General features: G+C 43.0%; 1 protein-coding gene across 2 annotated transcripts in view; it reads left to right on the forward strand.

The window, feature by feature from the left end:
- The window catches only part of DHX8 (DEAH-box helicase 8), a 69508-nt gene that overhangs the window by 17216 nt on the left and 30947 nt on the right, over positions 1 to 21345 (forward strand). Inside the window, exons 5-13 of one of the 2 annotated variants that reach the window (XM_040330081.1) lie at positions 5447 to 5529; positions 11091 to 11200; positions 11380 to 11438; positions 11472 to 11793; positions 11905 to 12049; positions 17111 to 17314; positions 18211 to 18298; positions 19709 to 19806; positions 19910 to 20057. In XM_040330081.1, the coding sequence (XP_040186015.1) occupies positions 5447 to 5529; positions 11091 to 11200; positions 11380 to 11438; positions 11472 to 11793; positions 11905 to 12049; positions 17111 to 17314; positions 18211 to 18298; positions 19709 to 19806; positions 19910 to 20057 (1257 nt within the window). Of the gene's footprint in view, positions 1 to 5446; positions 5530 to 11090; positions 11201 to 11379; positions 11794 to 11904; positions 12050 to 17110; positions 17315 to 18210; positions 18299 to 19708; positions 19807 to 19909; positions 20058 to 21345 lie in introns of both variants that reach the window. The other variant, XM_040330080.1, reaches the window with a different exon arrangement.

Here is a 21345-nt window from a genome sequence, read left to right on the forward strand (position 1 = left end):
TGAATGTAGGACCTATAAACCTATTAAGCATCAGAAGCTCACACTTGGAGCTTCTGTCCTTTCTCTGGGCTTAGGTTATATGGTATCTTACTACATATGAGAAATACACACCTAAGGTTGGTTGTGTCTTCTCTATCCTACAGGTGTCTGTATATCAGAAAACACAGCAGTGGAGGCTGGGGGTGTCTATCTGTTTTTCCATATTAAGTCCGAGCTTGCTGTCCTTCGGAAATACAAGATCTAGGACCTGTATATCTGGGACATTTTGGTCACTTTATTTCAGACCTTATTTTCCATTCACATGGAAGGAACAGGATTTCTGATTGCGGGCCTTTACTTCTAGGCATGCCAGAGACATTCCCTAGACCTGAACCCAGTAGGGTTATAGGACACTGGAAGGAGGTCATAAAATCACCTAGTAGGTTATTTTTAGTAGGAAAGGGGTTACGCTGTTAGGGGCTGTTTGCCTAAAAAATTCAGCATCAGGATTTTTTCTGACTGGTTCTCCCGATCCGATTCGAGCTTTATAGCTCAGTGTATGTCCTTCATGTCACCCCCTCGGACGAACTGGATATGAATAACCAATATTCATCTTTTACTCCTACTATGGCATTGGTCCCTTGTGGTAGGGATCTGCTTAACTTAACACTCCTTGGTGCGTGGAGTGGATCATGACCTCAAACACTGGATTTTTACAGAATACTGTATTCTGTTGGCGTGTGGCACTCATGGGTTTACCCTGAGATTATAGGGTAAAATGTATCTGCATATTATACGCGGGGGGCGGTGAAAAGTTTTCTTTCCCCGACACCTTTGTTCTTTTCTGTTATATACCAATGAATGCAGTGGTTACTCGCAATTTTGTAACAGGCTTCTTTTCTGCGTAGTTTAATGATCTACTCGCAGGGTTATAAGGAGCCTAGGGTATATAGAACAATTTCACATCTGACATGTCAGCATTCAGATGGGAAGGAACCCAGAAATGGGGAATGACCAGGATGGGACCTGCTTGTCAACCGGCTTGCAGAGCAGCTGTTTTATCCGGTCTAGCTGTGTACGTTGGAGACAGGAGTTTGTCCACGCGTATTGGCGGACGCACGAACGAGCCACGCCAAGGCATCCAGTGGTCCGGACACTGACCAATAAGTGTCCTCGCTATAATGTCACATGCATTCCAATGAATGGAGGTGGACAGGTGGACTGAAGGGAGTGCAGGAGCACACCAAACGCCCTGCTTGGTCACATACCTGTCCAGTCATTTGAGTGAAGGGAATAGACTTCCCTTAATCTAGTATCCTTGAGTGGGTTTATTTCCTTGTTTCACCAGGACTATGGCAAACAAAAAAGGGGGACCCACAAGGATTGTACGTCGGGAGACCCTGTTTCTTTTTAAACCATTCTCCTGTACAGACTAGTGGCTAAAAACCACATTTTTTTCTGGGTTGATCAAAGTAGGTCTTTGTTTCACAGAACAAATCTCTGACTAAACTTTGGATGGTCTTATGCAGCTTTGCAGACACTATCAACCACGATGGCTAGAATATTGACGCAGCCAACCTTTCTATCCTAAAGAATACTCAAGCTCTCAGAATTTTTTTCTTTAAGAGCACGTGCCACCTAGACTCTGCATCCAAAGAGGAGACAGGAGCATAGGTGGAGCAGACCTGCAGGTCATTTTCATGATCCAGCTAGGATACCCTCATCACACACTAGGAAGTGGAAGTGGTGAAATAAAATTAGATTCTGACATCTAGCAAAAGACCTTGCAGGCAAGGGTCCCACCCTAAAGTAGGCCTGTTGGTTACTCGTCTATCCTCTCGGGTGCCGTCCTGGAAGGTGATGAGAGAAAACGGACGTTACTTACCGGTAACGGTGTTTCTATGAACCTTCCAGGACGGCAGGCCTACTTCCCGCCCTATGTGGAGGGAAAAGATAAGCTAAACGCTAGGTGGTAAGTACCTATACGGAACAATGTCCCTTGTGAACCAGTTCAGGACTACTCTAATTCATACTGAGGATCAAGGGGAAGGGTGGGGACTTTTAAATTGTTAAGTGATTGTGTTTCCTGTGGGGAGGAGCCATCATCTCTCGGGTGCCGTCCTGGAAGGTTCATAGAAACACCGTTACCGGTAAGTAACGTCCGTTTTTTTGAGCGGATAATGAAGCATGCACTGCTATATAGTAGCAAAACTAAAGCAAACGCATGAGTGATAATAAGAAATCGCATCAGTGTCCATGCAGAAAAAAGCAAAAACCAATGCTGTTTAAAAGGTCAAAATATCAAATGAACGATCAACAATAAAGTGCTGGTGCTTATGCCGAAATATTCAGCGTGAAGGTGGTGCAGAGAAGGAATTCCAATATCCTTTTGAAGTTTTAGTGAGGGTGTCCCCTTGCCTTACTGCTGTAAGGTAACAGCATGTATATTATAGCCAATGGTGTTCCAGTCGTTTCAGAATGTAGTGTGTCCCAGTGAACTGTAATCTCTCTCTGTGGATAAAGTCCCCTCAGGAGTCACGTCTAATGGACAACAATGACCCTCACCCAGGGAGGTAAAAAGCGCCAATAGTGCAGTATCGTTTAAACGTTTTTAATAATAAAAAGTCATACATTATGGTACTCACATGAATGCAATAAAAACAAATGGCGAGTTCGCAAGCGTCACCTCTGGTACCTCTTGGTGGACTCTGGACTCTTACACGTATTCGTCACGACACGTGACTTCTTCAGGAGTCCTGAAGACACTAGGACACACTACATTCTGAAAGGACTGGAACACTGTTGGCTATAATATACATGATGTTACCTTACAGCAGTAAGGCAAGGGGACACCCTCACTAAAAATTCAAAAGGATATTGGAATTCCTTCTCTGCACCACCTTCACGCTGAATATTTCGGCATAAGCTCCAGCACTTTATTGTTTGTTCCTTTTGATATTTTGACCTTTTAAACAGCATTTGTTTTTGCTGTTTTTCTTGCATGGACACTGATGCGATTTTCTTATCACTTATGTGTGTTGCTTTAGTTTTGCTACTATATAGCAGTGCATGCTTCAATATCACTGAGCACTTTGTGTTTTTGTATTTTTGATTGGATGTCATTTGTATCACCAATATCAGCGAGTAATATTTTTTGATGTTTACATCTCAGTTATAGCAACTATCTTTTCTTTAATTCATCTACCCTATCACACAGCGCATCACTACTTATTTATTACAACATTTTTGGGTTTGATACACCTTCAGTGTTGCAGCAGTATTCCCTTTCTATCTTTCTCTTCCCCCTCCCCCTTTTTCTTTCCCTTCCTCCCTCCTAACCCCCCCCCCCCCTTTTGGTAGTGCGATAATATCCTATCCACTATTTTCAGTTGTGTGGCCATGCCCCACTCCCAGCTCTTCTTGGAGCAGGAAGGCTCCTTTCACATATGCTGGGACTGTTAGTCTGTTGACGGATGAAAAACGAACATCCGTGCATTTCTATGCAAAAACGGATGATCATCTATTTTTATCCACTTCCGTCAACATCTGTTTTTTTTTTTTTTTAAACGGATGAAAGTCCTATTTTTTATCCATTAAAAAAACTGGACGAAAAACAGATGTAAATGGGCGAACGGTCCATTTTTCATACGTGTGTGTGTTGTTTTTTTTTTTTTTCTTTCATTTGGTAGTGTTTAAAAAAAAATACTGATTGAAAAACTTCATCTGTTTTGATGTGATAGGGGTCTAATGGGATGGGCTTATTTACACACGCACACAGTGAGGATGTTTCCCCATCTATAACTTACATTACACACAGTGGGCGGATAGTGAGTGTGCAGAATGTCATAGCAGACTAGCGGGTGGGATTACTGACACATGGGGTAGGCAGACTTATTTTTTTGCACACCGGTAATTTCCCTGTGTGTGTGTGTGTGTGTGTTATGTTCCGGAACTGGCTTACACTTTGACAGTGGAGTTCCTGGAAAAACTGAAGCTGGTTTTGGAACTTGGCGCACACACAGGTCGGAAGTTACTTCCCTGCAGTTTGTATTGTTGGACCTCCTACCCGCTGTGTCGGTAATCCTGCATGCCAGACTTGTGTAACAGCCAACTCGCTGCACCGTGTGGTCACAGTTTTATAATATAGGAGCCATGCATTTCTATTTGCTAAATTAGGATGGCCTTTTAATGCAGTGTGTTCACACAAATACTTTAACATTGATTTGTTTATTGTAATATACTTTTGACTACTATTAGACAAGATTTATATAGCTCTAACAGTTTGTGCAGTGCTTTAAGAATAAAGGGCCAGATTCACAAAAGGGATACGACGGCGTATTTCCTGATACGCCGTCGTATCTCTGTTTCTATCTATGCGACTGATTCATAGAATCAGTTACGCATAGATATCCATAAGATCCGACAGGTGTAATTGTTTTACACTGTCGGATCTTAGGATGCAGTACCGCGGCCGCCGCTGGGGGGGATTTCGCGTCGTAAACCAGCATCGGGTATGCAAATTAGGAGTTACGGCAATCCACGACGGATTTTCGCGTTCGCTAATTTCCCGCTAGTCTAGTTTCCCGTTGCAAAGTTAGTCGTCGTTTTGGGTGCCCTAACTTTAGTCAGCAAACGTATTGCTTTCTAAAGTATGGCCGTCGTTCCCGCGTCAAAATTAAAAAATGAACGCCGTTTGCGTAAGCCGTCCGGGAATATGGAATTACGCTACGCGCGTCGCCGTTCAGAAAAAAATGACGTCACTGCGCGCAAAGCACGATGGGAATTGCGAAACGGAGCATGCACAGTAGGTCCGGCGCGGGAGCGCGCCTAATTTAACTGGCACATGCCCATTTGAATTGGCCCGCCTTGCGCCGGACGTATTTGCGATACACCGCCGCAAGTTTCCAGGTAAGTGCTTTGTGGATCGGGCACTAAAACTGGAAACTTGCGGCTGTGTATTGTAAACGGGTTATGTTACGCCGGCGCTCTTGTATGTGAATCTGGCCCAAAGAGACACGGTACATTTTAGAATACAATTCAAGACGGCTCATGAAAACTTAGTCTAAGGGATGGGGAAGTAATAAAGTAAGAACTATGAGAGGATGAGTGATGGAGTAAGTAAAAGATTGATTTTTTTTTTTAGGAAGAGGCAGGGATAGGCTTTCCGGAAGAGATGAGTTTTTAGGGATCAGGTAAAGGTGGACAGAGTAGGAGATGGCTGGAGAGATTGGGGTAGGAAGTTCATTGAGATGGGAGAGTCTGTAGAGGAGTCCTAGAGGTGAACATGAAAGGAGATGACCAGTCAGCTAAGAAGGAGGTCTTGGGAGAAGCAAAGAGGATGGTTTGGGTGATATTTTTGAGGCAAGGTTGGTGATGTAGCTCAAGGCAGAGTTGTGAATAGTTTTGCATTATGTTAAGGCTTACAATATCTTCTATTGTAGTTAAAATGTTTTGTTTTTACACACAGAAACTGTTAAGGTAAAAAACGAGAAAGAGAAGATAAAGGAATTATTTCCAGCACTTTGCAGACCAGACAATCCAAATAATCGAGTAAGTAATGACATTTGTGCTTTTTTATACTGTATGTGAAACTGGAAAACGGCAAATGCAGTTAAAATGTAGTACTAAGAATACAGTAAATATTTTCCTTCTTGGTACTGCCTTTTTTTTTTTTTTTACAATTTTAATTTCAATAGATTTTTATTGAAAAGTTTAATAAACATTTAAACTGCCTCACCCCTCTGCTGGGGGCAATCTATTTCACATAGTTTAGTACATTCCCAAAGTATCTAGCTTCTGGGTGAATGTCACCCAGATTTATGCTGTTAATAATGTACCTCTATTACTCACGCTGGAACTAGTCATCTTAAACATTGGTGTTGATGATCTTCCTCGCCACTTAAAAAATATTGCCACCCATATCTTGTTAGCGGCCAGACTAGTAGTAATTTTCCGACTGCAAATCGAATTGACCTCCTCCTCCAGAAGAAGTGATCATCCTAACGCATCATGGTAGTTACCACCACGACTGGAACTTCGGGGGGAGAGGAGAACGGTGCCATAGCTTGCCGGAGAGACGGGGTGGATTTGATTTAAATCATGACTTGAATCCCTAGTAAAAAGGCGGTCCCTCCGGACATAACCCTCCTCCCTGCAGCATGCAGCCTCAGTTTCTTTCTGCAAAGGAGAAGGACGTATGGCTCCCTTTTGGGCCCAGCGCCCTGAGGAAACTTTTCTTTTTATTTTATTTTCTTTTATTCTTGAAGGCATGGCTATTGAAAGCCAGGTTTTAAGAGACCGGGGTCTTTCTGACTCGGTCATGTCAAACATGCCGAGGGCACGGAAGTCTTCTTCCAGGAAGATCTACCATCGCAACCTGGAAGGCCTACATTGCTTTGGGCGAAAAGATAGGGTGGCATCCACAGACGTACTCGGTGTCCAGGGTCCTGCTGTTTTTACAGCTTGGAGTGGATCAGAAACTTGCCTTAAAGGAGTTGTAGAGGAAAATGTTTTTTCACCCTAATGCAATCTATGCATTAAGGTGAACAAAACATCTGATGCTGATGGGGCCTCCCCCCCCCCCCCCCCACCGAGCCCCCCTTATACTTACCTGACCCCTCGAAAGTCCAGCGCGTGGTCCCGATATCCTCTTCGCCGCTCAGCCTGGCCGCTGATTGGCTAGAGCGGATGGATTGAGAACAGCGCAGGCATTGGCTGGCGCTGCTGTCAATCGCATCCAGTGATGCGGTATGCCGAGGGGCGGGGCCGAGCGATTCAGTGAGCGGCTATGGTTGCTCGCTGTATCACGGGAGCGCGCCCGCAATTACTGACCACCATGCCATCTCTCTCGCATGACTCTGGTGAGTAATTGCGGGAGGACCAGAGACAGCCGCCGAGGGACCCCAGAAGACGTGGATCCGGGCCACACTGTGCAAAACGAACTGCACAGTCGAGGTAAGTATAACATGTTTGTTATTTTAAAGAAAAAAAAAATCCTTTAGTAACCCTTTAAGCACCGTTAAGCGGCAGATTTCAGCATTGGCTGTGTTTTTTCAGCGGCCCATTCTCTGGTGGATACCTTTTTTGCAAGGGGTTTCATCGTCCACTTTCCCCCCTCTTGACCCACCTCTTCCCCCATGGTGTTCTTCAGGAACCTCCCTTTAATAACATCAGAGAGATTCCTCTCTTGACACTTTCTCTGAAGGTGGCCTTTTTGGTGGCCATTACTTCTGTCAGATGGCGGCCTTGTTTTGCAAGTCACCGTACTTGGTCCTCCATAAAGATAAGGCGTTGGTGCGCCCGCGACCTTCCTTTCTTCTGAAGGTGGTTTCGGCCTTTAACCTGAATGAGGACATTGTACTTCCATCCTTATGTCCTCGGCAGGCGCATCTTAAGGAGGTTGCGCTTCATACTTTAGACGTTGTACGCGCTTTGCGGGTGTACCTGCTACGACTCCGTTTCGGAGAACTGAAGCACTCTTGTGTCGGTGTCTGGTCCACAAAAGGGCCTGGCGGTCTCGTCGGCCACCATTTCTTGGTGGATCAGGCAGACCATCATACATGCCCCTTTTTGGTCACGGCATTTTCGACCATGGCAATTGGTTCTTCCTGGGTTTTCCGACATCAAGCGTCTGTCTCACAGGTGTGCAAGGCGGCGACTTTGTCGTCGTTCACATTTTTTCCAAATTTTACAAGGTTGATGTGAGTGCATCTTCAGATGATTCCTTCGGCCGCAAGGTCTTGCAGGCGGCTGTTTAAAGTTGCACCTCCTCTGTTGAGGAGCTCTGCTTGTTTTGTGGTGAAGTTAAATTGGTTTTACTGATACTGTTCCCACCCCTCGTTTTTGACACTGCTTGGGGACGTCCCACTTGTCAAGATTTAAGGAGATGTGTCCGTCCCTGGACGATAAGAGAAAATAGGATTTTTTTTTTGTACTCACAGTAAAATCCTTTTCTCTGTTGTCCATGGACGGACACAGCACCCACCCCTCCTTTTTAGGTTTGTACTGCTTGTTACGAACTGAGGCTGCATGCTGCAGGGAGAAGGGTTATGTCCGGATGGACCGCCCCCTGGGCGGGGCTGTTCAACTCTGTTAAAGTAACATGTGTTTAATTATCTAACCTGTTTCTGCCTAGTCCTCTCCTGTGAACAGGAGCATAACCCCACTTGTTAAGATTTAAGGAGCTGTGTCCGTCCATGGACGACAGAGTAAAGGATTTTACGGTGAGTAAAAAAAATCCTATTTTTTTTTTTTAAAGAGCAACTGTCATCTCTGTCCCACAGTGGCTCCTCCTCTGACCCGCTGTGGACACCCCGACAGTCCCATTCACTTTAATGGGACGGCTGGTGATGTGGCAGTGCCACAACAAGGTGATGGACGTGGTGGCAGCAGGTGAGTGGATGCCTGCTTACGGGCGCTGCCATGATGGATCTGAAATGACAGGTGCTCTTTAAATTTAAGGACTTATTCTTGCTGGTAGTTGGAGACTTTACTATTTGCAAACAAAATTAAGGTTTCCTATTTAGAATAATAAGCTGTCAGGTTAGTAAAACGGCGATATCAGAACCAATTTTAGGTTAATCGCACATAGTACTCAAATTCTTTTTCATTTCATTAAAACAATAACATTATTACATATTCTTACATTTGCTTAACCACTTCAATACCAGGCTTTTATACCCACCTCCATACCGGGCCTATTCTGGCACTTCTCTCCTACATGTACAAATCATCATTTTTTTGCTAGAAAATTACACAGAACCCCCAAACATTATATATGTTTTTTAGCAGACACCCTAGGGAATAAAACAACGGTCATTGCAACGTTTTATCTTGCACGGTATTTGCGCAATAATTTTTCAAACCCCCTTTTTTGGGGGAAATTTTTTTCATGAATTAAAAAATAACAAAACAGTAAAGTTGGCCCAATTTTTTTGGTAAAATATGAAAGATTATGTTACACCGAGCAAATAGATACCTAACATGTCGCGCTTTAAAATTGCGCACACTCATGGAATGACGCCAAACTTCGGTACTTAAAAATCTCCATAGGCAACGCTTTGAAATTTTTTACAGGTTACCAGTTTAGATTTACAGAGGAGATCTAGTGCTAGAATTGTTGCTGGCACTCGAACACACGCGGCGATACCTCACATATTATGTTTAAACGGCATTTACATATGTCGGCGGGACTTGCGTGTGCTTCTGCGCGCGAGCTACCGGGGACAGGGGCGTTTTTTTATAAAAAATTTTTTTTCATATTTTATTTCTTTTTTTACACTTTTTTATTTTTTTATTTTTTTTATTATCACTTTTATTTCCATTACAAGGAATGTAAACATCCCTTGTAATAAGAATGTGTGTGACAGGTCCTCTTTATGGAGAGATGCGGGGTCAATAAGACCCCGCATTTCTCCTCCAGGCTGGAAAGCATGAGATCGGTGAAAAAAAATTCACCAATCTCATGATTACTGTTGCTTAGTAGCCGCAATTGCGGCTTTGTTTACTTATAGGGACCTGGGCGTGACGTGACGCGCCCAGGTCCTCCGACGGTCATAGAGATGACTGGTGACCATCTGGTCACCAGTCATCTCTATGCTTCCTGCCAGTGCCGAGCGATTCTTTCTCTGGGCCGCAGATGGCACAGGAGAGCCCGGAGAAGCACCGGATGGCGGCGGGAGGGGGGGGGGGGGGATGTCCGCTATGATTGTTCTTATGCTGCACAGAATCGCCGGCAGAAGAGAAGGATATCTGATGATGCCTCTAGCTGCAGGCATCATTCAGATATCCCCCCACAAAGCCCAGGACGTCATATGACGTCCACCCGGGATGGGAGATCCCCTCTGTGGATGTCATATGACTATGGGCCGGTATTGAAGTGGTTAAACATCAATGTTTAGTAACTGAAGTGCAGAAACAAAATATCTGTGAAAAAACAAAACAACTTTAACCACTAAAGGACCGAGCCTGTCTTTCAGACTGTGCTTACATGTTAAAATTACTTAGAACCCCCAAACATTATATAATACTTTTTGTCACACCGTAATTGCGCAACGGTCTTGCAAGCGCACTTTGTTTTTTTTTTAATTAAAAAAATAAACAGTAAAGTTAGCCCAATTTTTTTTATATTGTGAAAGATGATGTTACGCCGTGTAAATTGATGCCCAACATGTCACGCTTCAAAATTGCGCCCGCTCGTGGAATGGCGTCAAACTTTTTTACCCTTAAAAATCTCCATAGGCGACGTTTAAAAAATTGTACAAGTTACTTGTTTTGAGTTAGAGGAGGTCTAGGGCTAGAATTATTGCTCTCGCTCTGATTGTGGCGATACCTCACTTGTGTGGTTTAAACACCGTTTTCATTTGCAGGCGCTACTCACTTATGCATTCACTTTTATTCCTATTACAAGGAATGTAAACATCCCTTGTAATCGAAAAAAGCATGACAGGTCCTCTTAAATATGAGATCGGGGGTCAAAAAGACCTCACATCTCATATTTAGACTAAAATGCAAAAAATAAAAATAAATTGTCATTTGAAAAAATGACAACAAAAAAATGTGCCTTTTAAGACGTATGGGCGGAAGTGAATTTTTGGCGCCGCTTCCGCCCTGCTATGGTATAGAGACAGGTGAGGGCCATCTTCCCCTCACTCGTCTCCATACCCAGCAAGGAAGAGGACCCGATCGCCTCCGCTGCTACTGACGACTCCGGGAGGGGGCCTCTCCCGCCGCCAATAACGGTGATCTCGCGGTGAATCCGCCACAGAGACCACCATTATCGTTGGTCTTGGTCTAGCGATTTATTTATTTGTTGTACAAATATCATACTAATTGCACAAAAATGATTTGTTCTGGTATGGTACGAGAGAACTTTTCGTGTTTGTTCCAGTATTTTCACATGAACGGTTATGATCGTTTCTCGAAAGCTGTGTATGAACAACCAGATATAAGACGATTGCTCTGAAAGCGACCCTTTTTAGTCCCATGTTTCTCATTGTGTGTACCAAGCATTAGTGTAACACTTACAAATCTTTTGGCAGACGGGAACCATTTCATGTGTTTCATCTGTGCATTTACCTGATTTACTGGAGTTGTCCTTTAATGTCTTTTAGACCATGCTTGACCCAGAAGATCTGAAAGTGGCAGCAGATACCTTGAAAGAACTTGAAGCTCTAATGCCTAGTGCAAACCGTCAAGACAAAGAAAAAAGTAGTAAACACAAGTATGTATCACTACTGTAAATAGAATTGCATTTACAATATATGAGAAAATATCTGAGTAGTTTTTTAATTGATCGACAATACTACTTCTAATATGACTTTGTACTTCTGTGATTATAGTTTTTACCTTTTTTGTTTTTATGTAATGGTTGCCAGAGATTTAGTGTTGTGTCATTATTAGAACTAAAAAGAAAAGGAGCCGCAGCCGAGACAGAGGTCGGAAGAGTCGCAGTCGCAGCCGAGACAGAGGTCGGAAAAGTCGCAGTCGCAGCAGAGACCGAAGACGTAAAAGCCGCAGTCACAGTAGAGACAGAGGAAGAAAGAACCGGAGTTGCAGCCGAGACAGAGGTCAGAAAAGAAAGGAGAGATCCCGCTCCAGATCCAGAGACAGAAAACGAGTGAAGAGTCCACCCAGGTCAAAGAGTCGAAGCCCCACCAAGAGCCGGGAGCCAAAATCTGAAAGGTTTAATGAGCGTTGGAGGGAGAAACCTGTAGACAGACCGCCACCTGAGGAGCCAGCCATTGGTGATATCTACAATGGCAAAGTCACCAGCATTATGCAGTTTGGTTGTTTTGTTCAACTGGAAGGCCTAAGGTAACGGATTATCTGACTTCTTCCTTTTCTTAGATAGAGCTGTAGCACTTTGGCAGCTCTTTTAAAGTACCTTTACCTCCATGGTTATGATTTTTACTGTTTTGTCCACAGAAAACGTTGGGAAGGGTTGGTACACATATCCGAGCTGAGGAGGGAAGGTCGTGTGGCTAATGTTGCTGATGTAGTAAGCAAAGGTCAGAGAGTGAAAGTCAAGGTTCTTTCCTTCACTGGATGCAAAACTAGCCTCAGTATGAAGGTATGACCACATTGTGTTTTATTATATTTATAACCCAAACATTGTATTACACTTTAACTTTTATATGGACATTGGCCTTGATGAATACTCATTTCCTATTTGATACTATAGGAATAATCTTTGTTGCATAAAATAAACAGGAGGAGCATGTATGTGTACAGTCGGGTCCATAAATATTGGGACATCGACAGAATTCTAATATTTTTGGCTCTATACACCACCACAATGGACTTGAAATGAAACGAACAAGATGTGCTGTAACTGCAGACTTTCAGCTTTAATTTGAGGATATTTGCATCCAAATCAGGTGAACGGTGTAGGAATTACAACAGTTTGTATATGTGCCTCCCACTTTTTAAGGGATCAAAAGTAATGGGACAATTGGCTGCTCAGCTGTTCCATGGCCAGGTGTGTGTTATTTCCTCATTATCCCTTTTACAAGGAGCAGATAAAAGGTCCAGAGTTCCTTTCAAGTGTGCTATTTGCATTTGGAATCTGTTGCTGTCGACTCTCTCAATATGAGATCCAAAGAGCTGTCCCTCTCAGTGAAGCAAGCCATGATTAGGCTGAAAAAACAAAACAAACCCATCAGAGAGATAGCAAAAACATTCGATGTGGCCAAATCAACTGTTTGGAACATCCTTAAAAAAGAACGCACCGGTGAGCTCAGCCACACCAAAAAAACACGGAAAACAACTGTGGTGGATGACCGAAGAATTCTTTCCCTGGTGAAGAAAACACCCTTCACAACAGTTGGCCAGATCAAGAACACTTTTCAGGAGGTAGGTGTATGTGTGTCAAAGTCAACAATGAAGAGAAGACTTCACCAGAGTGAATACAGAGGGTTCACCACAAGATGTAAACCATTGGTGAGCCTCAAAGACAGGAAGGCCAGATTAGAGTTTGCCAAACAACATCTAAAAAAGCCTCCACAGTTCTGCAACAACATCCTATGGACAGATGAGACCAGGATCAACTTGTACCACAGTGATGGGAAGAGAAGAGTATGGAGAAGGAAAGGAACTGCTCATGATCCAAAGCATACCACCTCATCAGTGAAGCATGGTGGTGGTAGTGTCATGGCGTGGGCATGTATGGCTGCCAATGGAACTGGTTCTCTTGTATTTATTCATGATGTGACTGCTGACAAAAGCAGCAGGATGAATTCTGAAGTGTTTCAGGCAATATTATCATCGGCTCATATTCAGCCAAATGCTTCAGAACTCATTGGACGGCGCTTCACAGTGCAGATGGACAATGACCCGAAGCTTTGGTTGCTTTCGCAGTATGAGTTTAAGGGAAAGAAGTGGAATGTTATGCAATGGCCAAGTCAATCACCTGATATGAATCCGATTGAGCATGCATTTCACTTGCTGAAAACAAAACTGATGGGAAAATGCCCCAAGAACAAGCAGGAACCGAAGACAGTTGCAGTAGAGCACTGGCAGAGCATCACCAGGGAGGAATCCCAGCGTCTGGTGATGTCTATGCGTTCCACACTTCAGGCTGTAATTGACTGCAAAGGATTTTCAACCAAGTATTAGAGAGAGAAAGTTTGATTTATGATTGTTAATCTGTCCCATTACTTTTGGTCTCTTAAAAAGTGGGAGGCACATATACAAACTGTTGTAATTCCTACACCGCTCACCTGATTTTAGGGTATTTACATCCAAGTAAATACCCTCAAATTAAAGCTGAAAGTCTGCAGTTACTGCACATTTTGTTCGTTTAATTTCAAATCCATTGTGGTGGTGTATAGAGCCAAAAAGATTAGAATTGTGTCCCTGTCCCAATATTTATGGACCTGACTGTATATATGTGTGTACTGGAGGGAAAAAGTATTTGATCCTCTGCTGATTTTGTACATTTGCCCACTGACAAAGAAATTAGCCGTCTGTAATTTTAATGGTACGTTTATTTTTAACAGTGAGGCCCTGTTCACACTTATACAAGTTGATAACGAATGTGATGCGTTAAAAAAAAAAAAAAAAATATCTAGATTTGCATCTCCTCCAAAAAGTCATTGTTTTCAATGACGGTCGTTCACATCTATGCATTGCGATTCCTCTACGAATGCGATAATAAAGAGTCTTGTGCGAGTTTTCAGCGTTGCGAATTTAGTCTCCACAGACATCAATGTAAATCGTTCTGGAAGCGCATTGTTCAGATATGTGCGAATTCCACAAAAATCAGGAAGTACATAGGAAGTTAATACTTAATTTTTTTACATTAGACATTAACATGATTCCATTGGCTAGAGCATCAATTGCAGCTATGTCCAACTCCTGAAATTCGCAGTAAATGTGAACCTCACACAGGACAAAAAAAGGAACAAATTCGCAACATATCACATCACAGCAGTGTGAAACGAGACTAACAAAGAATATCCAGAAAAACGCATTTAATTTTTTTTAAACAAAATGCAATCAATCAGTGATCACCATTCTTACTAAATACACCATCAGATTGCATAGTATATGACCATCCTTGTATAAGTACAGTGGAACCTCGGATTGTGAGTAATGCGGTTAATGAGCGGTTCGCAATACGAGCACTGTATTTAAAAAAAATCATGACGCGGTTTGCGAGTGTTGTCTCGCATAACAAGCACGATTCAGGCCAAAGCGGTGTGCAGTACCGCTTTTGGCCTGCCGTGGGGGGGACGCCGGAGCAGAGTTGAGCGTCACCGGTCATCGCCGTTCGGAAATGCACAGAAAGGCCCGAGGACAGCACGGCTGACCTCGGCAGATATGTGTATAAATATATAATTTTTTTCTCCACATAATGCATAAGTGTTTATGGTGCCAATGGATTGTTTTTCTTAATCTGAATACTGTAGCATAAATTCCTCTCCCTGTGCTTTGTTGTTTCTGTCATCGGTGAATGCGCTAAATGAGCCCAGCATTTGACTTGCAATGAAAATTATTTAGAACCTCCTCTTGTGGGTTCCTCGCCAGCACTCTTGGCTCATCCTCTTCTCTGAGTGCTCCCATTACTTGCTTTGTGTGGCTCAGCGCTGCTCCCGTCTCACAGGAATTGACTGATGGCAGCAGGAGCCAATGGCTCCCACTGCTGCTGAGTCTCCTGTGAGAAGATTGAAGAGCTCCTGCATATGGGCACTTGATCGGGCTTGGGCAGGAGTTTAAAGTGGCTGTAAAGTCGCTATTTTTTTTATAATTTTTTTTTTTTTTTCCCACCCTGATGCCTTCCATGCATGAAGGTAAAAAACCTTCTTTGTGCAGCAGACGCCCCCAATACTTACCTGAGCCCCATCGTAATCCAGCGATGTGCATGAGAGACTTGGTTCTCCGGGGACTTCTCCCTCCTAATTTTCTCCTGCTGCTGTTTATCGCAACCAGTGAGGAGAGGGAAGAGGTGGGGCCAAGCTGCGACTGTGTTTGCATGGACAAGAAAAGAAATGGCTCAGGAGCAAGCTTGCTTGGGTGCCCCATTTGTAAGCTGCTTGCTCTGTGGACTCTGGGCAGGAGGGATGGACAAGGAGAGCCAGCGGTGAACCTGAGATGAGGGAGAGTCAGGGCTGCTCTGTGCATATTATTTTTTTACTTTTTGGCAGCGATCAGCAATCGCGGGACTACGACATTGTGGCGGACAGAACGGACACTTTGACACTTTTTTGGGACCATTGACATTTATACAGCGATCGGAGCTAAAAATAGCCACTGATTACTGTATAAATGTCACTGGCAGGGAAGGGGTTGACACTAGGGGGCGATCAAGGGGTTAACTGTGTTTCCTGGCAGGTGTTTCTAACTGCATGAGGGATGGGCTGCCTGGGAGAAGAAAGACCGTTGTTCCTAATCGCTAGGAACAGAAGATCACACTCTACTTCCCTATCAGAATGTGTCTCTATCTGTTTACATTGACAGAGCCCGATTCTGGCTCTCTGTGAAGCGATCGCAGGTGGCCGGCAGACATCGCGGCCACGCGCATCGGCTCCAGCGACATGCCCCTGCTGAAGCTATTTAAAGGGCTACCGTACAGCTATGGCGATTTGCCCAGAAGAGCCAACCTGCCACCTTAATATAACAGCGGCTGGTCAGCAAGTAGTTGATGCAGAGAATGCAATATGGTAAAAAAATCTTATTACCTGTACAATGACTTTAAAGTGGTTGTATACCTAAGACATGAAATATGAACAAAGCATATCCTGTTAGTGTGTACCTGTCTCAATCCAGAGCACAGAGTGTCATTTCTGTCTGCTGCCCTTTTCCTCTGCAAGTTTCTCCTGACACCAAGAGGTAAAAAGGTGATTGAGGGCACCTCAGCACACCGCCTGTGATTGACAGCATCAGTTCTGTTCCTGTGTGAAAGGGGGGGGGGCGGGCTGTGTGTCCTGTCGCGTCCCTTCCCCTTCCTTCAGATCAGCTTCACTGAGCTCCCTGCCCCCTACTTTCTTATAGCTTAGACCAGCTGTATAAATTCTGCACTTTTAAATGGATGGAGATGAGAGAGGGCTGCAGATAAACGGGTACAATTTCTGTAGGATGACTTGTATCACATAAGGCCAGTTGCTTCACTGGGTATGTGTGTGTATATATATATATATATATATATATATATATATATATATATATATATATATATATATATATATATATATATATATATATATATATATATATATATATATATATATATATATATATATATATAATGTGTGTGTGTTTTTACAACCACTCTGGAGCATGCTAAGAGTAGGAGGGGCTTAACTAGGCTTCCCTGCAGCTTTGTTTGCCAGTGTATAATCTCCTGAAAGCAGCAGCGTAACCCGTGGTCTCTGATCTGCTTCCCCGTGCATCCGTTGATGAACTCCAAGAAAGGGATTTTTACCATAAGTCAAAAACCCTGCTGTTTTTTTAATCTGTGAAGCCTCCAGCCTGCGAAAGATTAATATGTCATCGCCAATGGGCATTAGGGGCTTAGGCAGCCTGGAAGTGTGAGATTGTTGGTGGGGAAGGGTTAGACAGACTGAGAAATTTGAGTGTGCTTTTTTGTTTGTTGCGTATGCATCATCCATATTATACTTTCATTGTAACACAGGACGTGGATCAGGATACAGGAGAAGACTTGAATCCCAACAGACGGAGAAACTTTGTAGGTGAGACCAATGACGAGGCTTTACTGAGGAATCCAGACAGACCCAGTCATCTTTCTTTAGTAAATGCTCCTGAAGTAGAAGATGATACCTTGGAAAGAAAACGTCTCACCAAGATTTCTGACCCAGAAAAGTGGGAAATTAAACAGGTATGCACTTTTTTCAAAATCACATACTCTTATTTATTTATTTTTTTTCCCCACCTTGCGGAGGAAACTTTATTGCAACGAATATAGTGCTTATACAGAATAATGGCATAGCTTGGAAAGTAAATGTACAATAGTAATATTGCATATCGCGATTGAAAGACAGGATATATTACAGGTTATGCAAGACCTATTGGGATTCAACATGGCAGAACTATGGAAGAAAGATCTCATTTTTATTTTTTTGGCCAGAGGTTCGGTATTCACCACTTTCCCTGGCCTATAACACTCTAGAATTTTTAAGGTGAACCATCTTTCTGAAAATTACAACCAACACAATTTTCACTATAAAATCCAAAGTTTTTTTTTTTTTTTTTGTGTGTGTGTGACCCAACCTGAACAGCAGGTTGGTCAGATTAAAAACGCTCCTGAATTCCATGTTTTTGTTTCAAATATTTTATTGAAATTTTCAGAAATAAGTACAGAAAATTTAAGATGTACATATTGCAGGATATGCATATCGTATAAAACATTCCATGTTTTTAATATGACCGATCTGCTGTTCAGGTTGGGTCACACAAAAAAAGCATAGATTCCGAGCAGGCATGTTTTTACTTTTGGACTTTTGTGTGATGGATTTGTGTACTGGCCATACGAAAATCAGACGTGGAGTCGTGGTCCACCAAAAATGTAATAGTCTGTCATCCAACATTGGAAAAAAGGAGCGTACTAACGGTAAGATTTTAGGACAACAGTCTGTCAGCAGACAATCCCCTTTCAACAATCGGACTGTGTGTACGAGACTTTAGAATGATCTAGTCTGTGGCTTCTTCCTTTTTTTTTTTTTTTTTTTTTTTTTTTTTTATTCAGTAGTGATCACTTTATTTCTTTTTCTTCAGATGATTGCAGCCAATGTCCTTTCCAAAGAGGAGTTTCCTGATTTTGATGAGGAGACTGGTATCTTGCCCAAGGTGGATGATGAAGAAGGTAAGTAATTATTGGTAAAACTTGCCTTAAAGTGGAATTTGAAGCACCACCTAACTAATCTTCCCCCTTCGAACGCGTGTTTTGACTAACCTGCATAATAAAAACCTGTACACTTGCCTATTTCCAGGTTGCTATGGTCATGTGATCTCGCCTGTGTCATGGCTGCAGGGGAGAGTAGAGGTCATTTTGACAACTGCTAATACTTTTTAGAGCAGGGACATCACCTATAGGCTTACTATTGCTCATTGTTCCGGCACGCCCACTCTCCCCTAAAGCCTTGCTGGCTGATACAGGGAATCTGGATCACGTGACTGGCCCAGAGCAGCCTTAAAATAGGTAAGCATAGAGAACTCTCTTACACAGGTTAGTCAGAAGAGGGGGTCCGAGCATTTTTGAGATCGGTTAGGTGGTGCCTGGAATTCCACTTTAAGGTGCACTGTTTTAGGGCAAGGGTTGAACCTCTTGCCCACTATGACCAGGTGCTCCAATAAGCACTTACTGCTAGGTTCTTGTGTTTGAATCCCGGTCGCTCTTTTTAGATCTACGTCTGCAGCATGGCACTGGCAGGCAAAAGGACGTGTGTGTGTGTGTGTGTGTGTGTGTGTATGTATATATATATACACATCCCGTTTAAGATCGCGGCATTGTGAAGGCTATTTTTTTGGCTCAACCTTCACAGTTATCGGACTTAAAATATATCCAATACCAAAACTGTTTTGGGTTTGGATAGAGTAGTAAAGACTTAAACACCTTATTGTGTGTGTGTGTGGTTTTTTTTTTTTTTTTTAAAAGCTGACTGTGGTGTCGCATGAGGTGATGAGAAATCCTAGAACAGGTGTCCTCACTGGAAGATTTAACCTGCCTCATGGTGACAAGCATAACTTTTTTGGTCACTAGGATAAGTAGACAGTGACCCCTCCCAGCAGGAAAACACAGGGTTTTAACCCTTTAAACTTAAAAAAAAAAAAAAACATCCAATAATGTTAACCTTCCTTAAATGGTACTTAGATTTGTTAACCCTAGTATACATTCATTGCCATTACACCAACAAATCTTTGAGAAATTTAACGTTTATTTAGATGATCACACAAGCAAGGTGTAAAGTTTTAGCATGTTATCACATGCCTGACAAAGGGGTATGGGGTCCTGCATTGGCCAAGTGTTGCGGCTTAATTATGTCACCATCTAAATAAATGTTCAGGCAATTTTTCAAAGATTTGCAGTTTTGCTGGCGATATAAACTTTGGTCTACTATGTTACCTGTTTGCCACAGCACCGGTTTACTTTTGGCTAGTTCCAGGAACCTATGTGATGGGAATATTGCACATGATTCATAGATTTCGTAAAATACATGTTTTTCCTAAATTCTACCCATATTTTAAGTGTTTGCACCTGTTTTGTGTTGGTCAGATGAGGATCTGGAAATTGAATTGGTGGAAGAGGAGCCCCCTTTCCTCAGAGGACATACGAAACAGAGCATGGACATGAGCCCTATCAAAATAGTGAAGGTAAAGTTGCATTGGAGAATTTGGAGAAGTATGTTGCCAAATTTACAGGATTATTCACAATACACTAATAAAACTATTTTGTTATTCTGATCTTTTTTTGCAGAACCCTGATGGTTCTCTTTCTCAAGCAGCTATGATGCAGAGTGCTTTAGCTAAAGAAAGAAGAGAAGTAAAACAAGCACAAAGGGAAGCTGAAATGGACTCTATCCCCATGGGACTGAACAAACACTGGGTGGACCCCTTGCCTGATGGTGGGTTTTCTGTTCTGCACGCGTGAAATTATATGTTTAACCACTTGCTGATCACCCACCGCATTTATACTGCAGCAAGGTGGCTTGGCTGCGTGAATCGCTGTACATGTACGGCAGCTCATGCACTATCTTTTGTGGGCGCTCTACCATTGGCCAGCGGGAGAGTCTACTATTGGCCAACGGGGGAACCTGCAGTGACGGAACTGGGGTCTGCCTGTATAAACAAGACAGATCTCCATTCTGACAGGGGAGATCACATAGATCCTGTATTTCTGCTATGCAGGAAGACGGATCTGTGTGTTGTTAAAGTGATCCCTCCCCCCCCCCATACATTTAGAACACACAGTGAAGGAACACATTTAACCCCTTCCCTGCCAGTGTCAGTATAATGTCAGTGCATATTTTTAGCACTGATTACTGTAGTAATGTCACTGGTTCCCAAAAAAGTGTAAAAAAATATCAGGTGTCCGATGTCTGCAGAAAGCCTGCTAAAAAGCACTGATCGCTGCCATTGCTAGTAAAAAAAATTAAATAAAAATGCCATAAATCTATCCCCTATTTTGTAGAGGCTATGGGGCAGATCCACAGACTGATACGCCGGCGTACTTTCAAATTACCCGCGTCGTATCTTTGGTTTGAATCCTCAAACCAAGATACGACGGCATCTGGGTTAGATCCGACAGGTATACGTCCTCATACGCCTTTCGGATCTAAGATGCAATACTTTGGCGTCCGCTGGGTGGCGTTCACGTCGTTTTCCGCGGCGGGTATGCAAATTAGCTATTTCAGACGATCCATGAACGTACGCGCGGCCGTCGCATTCTCTTACGTCGTCTCTAGTCGGCTTTTTCCGGCGTATAGTTAAAGCTGATTTTTTGCGGCGTATAGTTAGATTTGCCATGTTAAGTATGGCCTTCATTCCCGCGTCGAAATTAGAATTTTTTCTTTTTTCCGTAAGTCGTCCGTGAATCGGGATGGATGTAATTCACGTCTAAGTTTAAAAAATGACGTCCTTGCGACGTCATTTCGCGCAATGCACGGCGGGAAATTTTATAAACGGAGCATGCTTCATTTAAATGAAACACGCCCCCTAATAGCCGATTTGAATTACGCGCCGTTGCGCCGCCAGAGATAGACTACGCCCCCAAAACTTTCGGCGCGCAATCTTTCAGGATTCGAACCTAAGCCGGGAAAGTTATGGATCTGCCCCTATAACTTTTTGTGCAAACCAATCAATATATGCTTATTGGGATTTTTTTTTTTTTTACTAAAAATATGTAGCAGAATA

Source organism: Rana temporaria, chromosome 12, assembly GCF_905171775.1.
Source record: "Rana temporaria chromosome 12, aRanTem1.1, whole genome shotgun sequence".
NCBI classification, from domain to species: domain Eukaryota; kingdom Metazoa; phylum Chordata; class Amphibia; order Anura; family Ranidae; genus Rana; species Rana temporaria.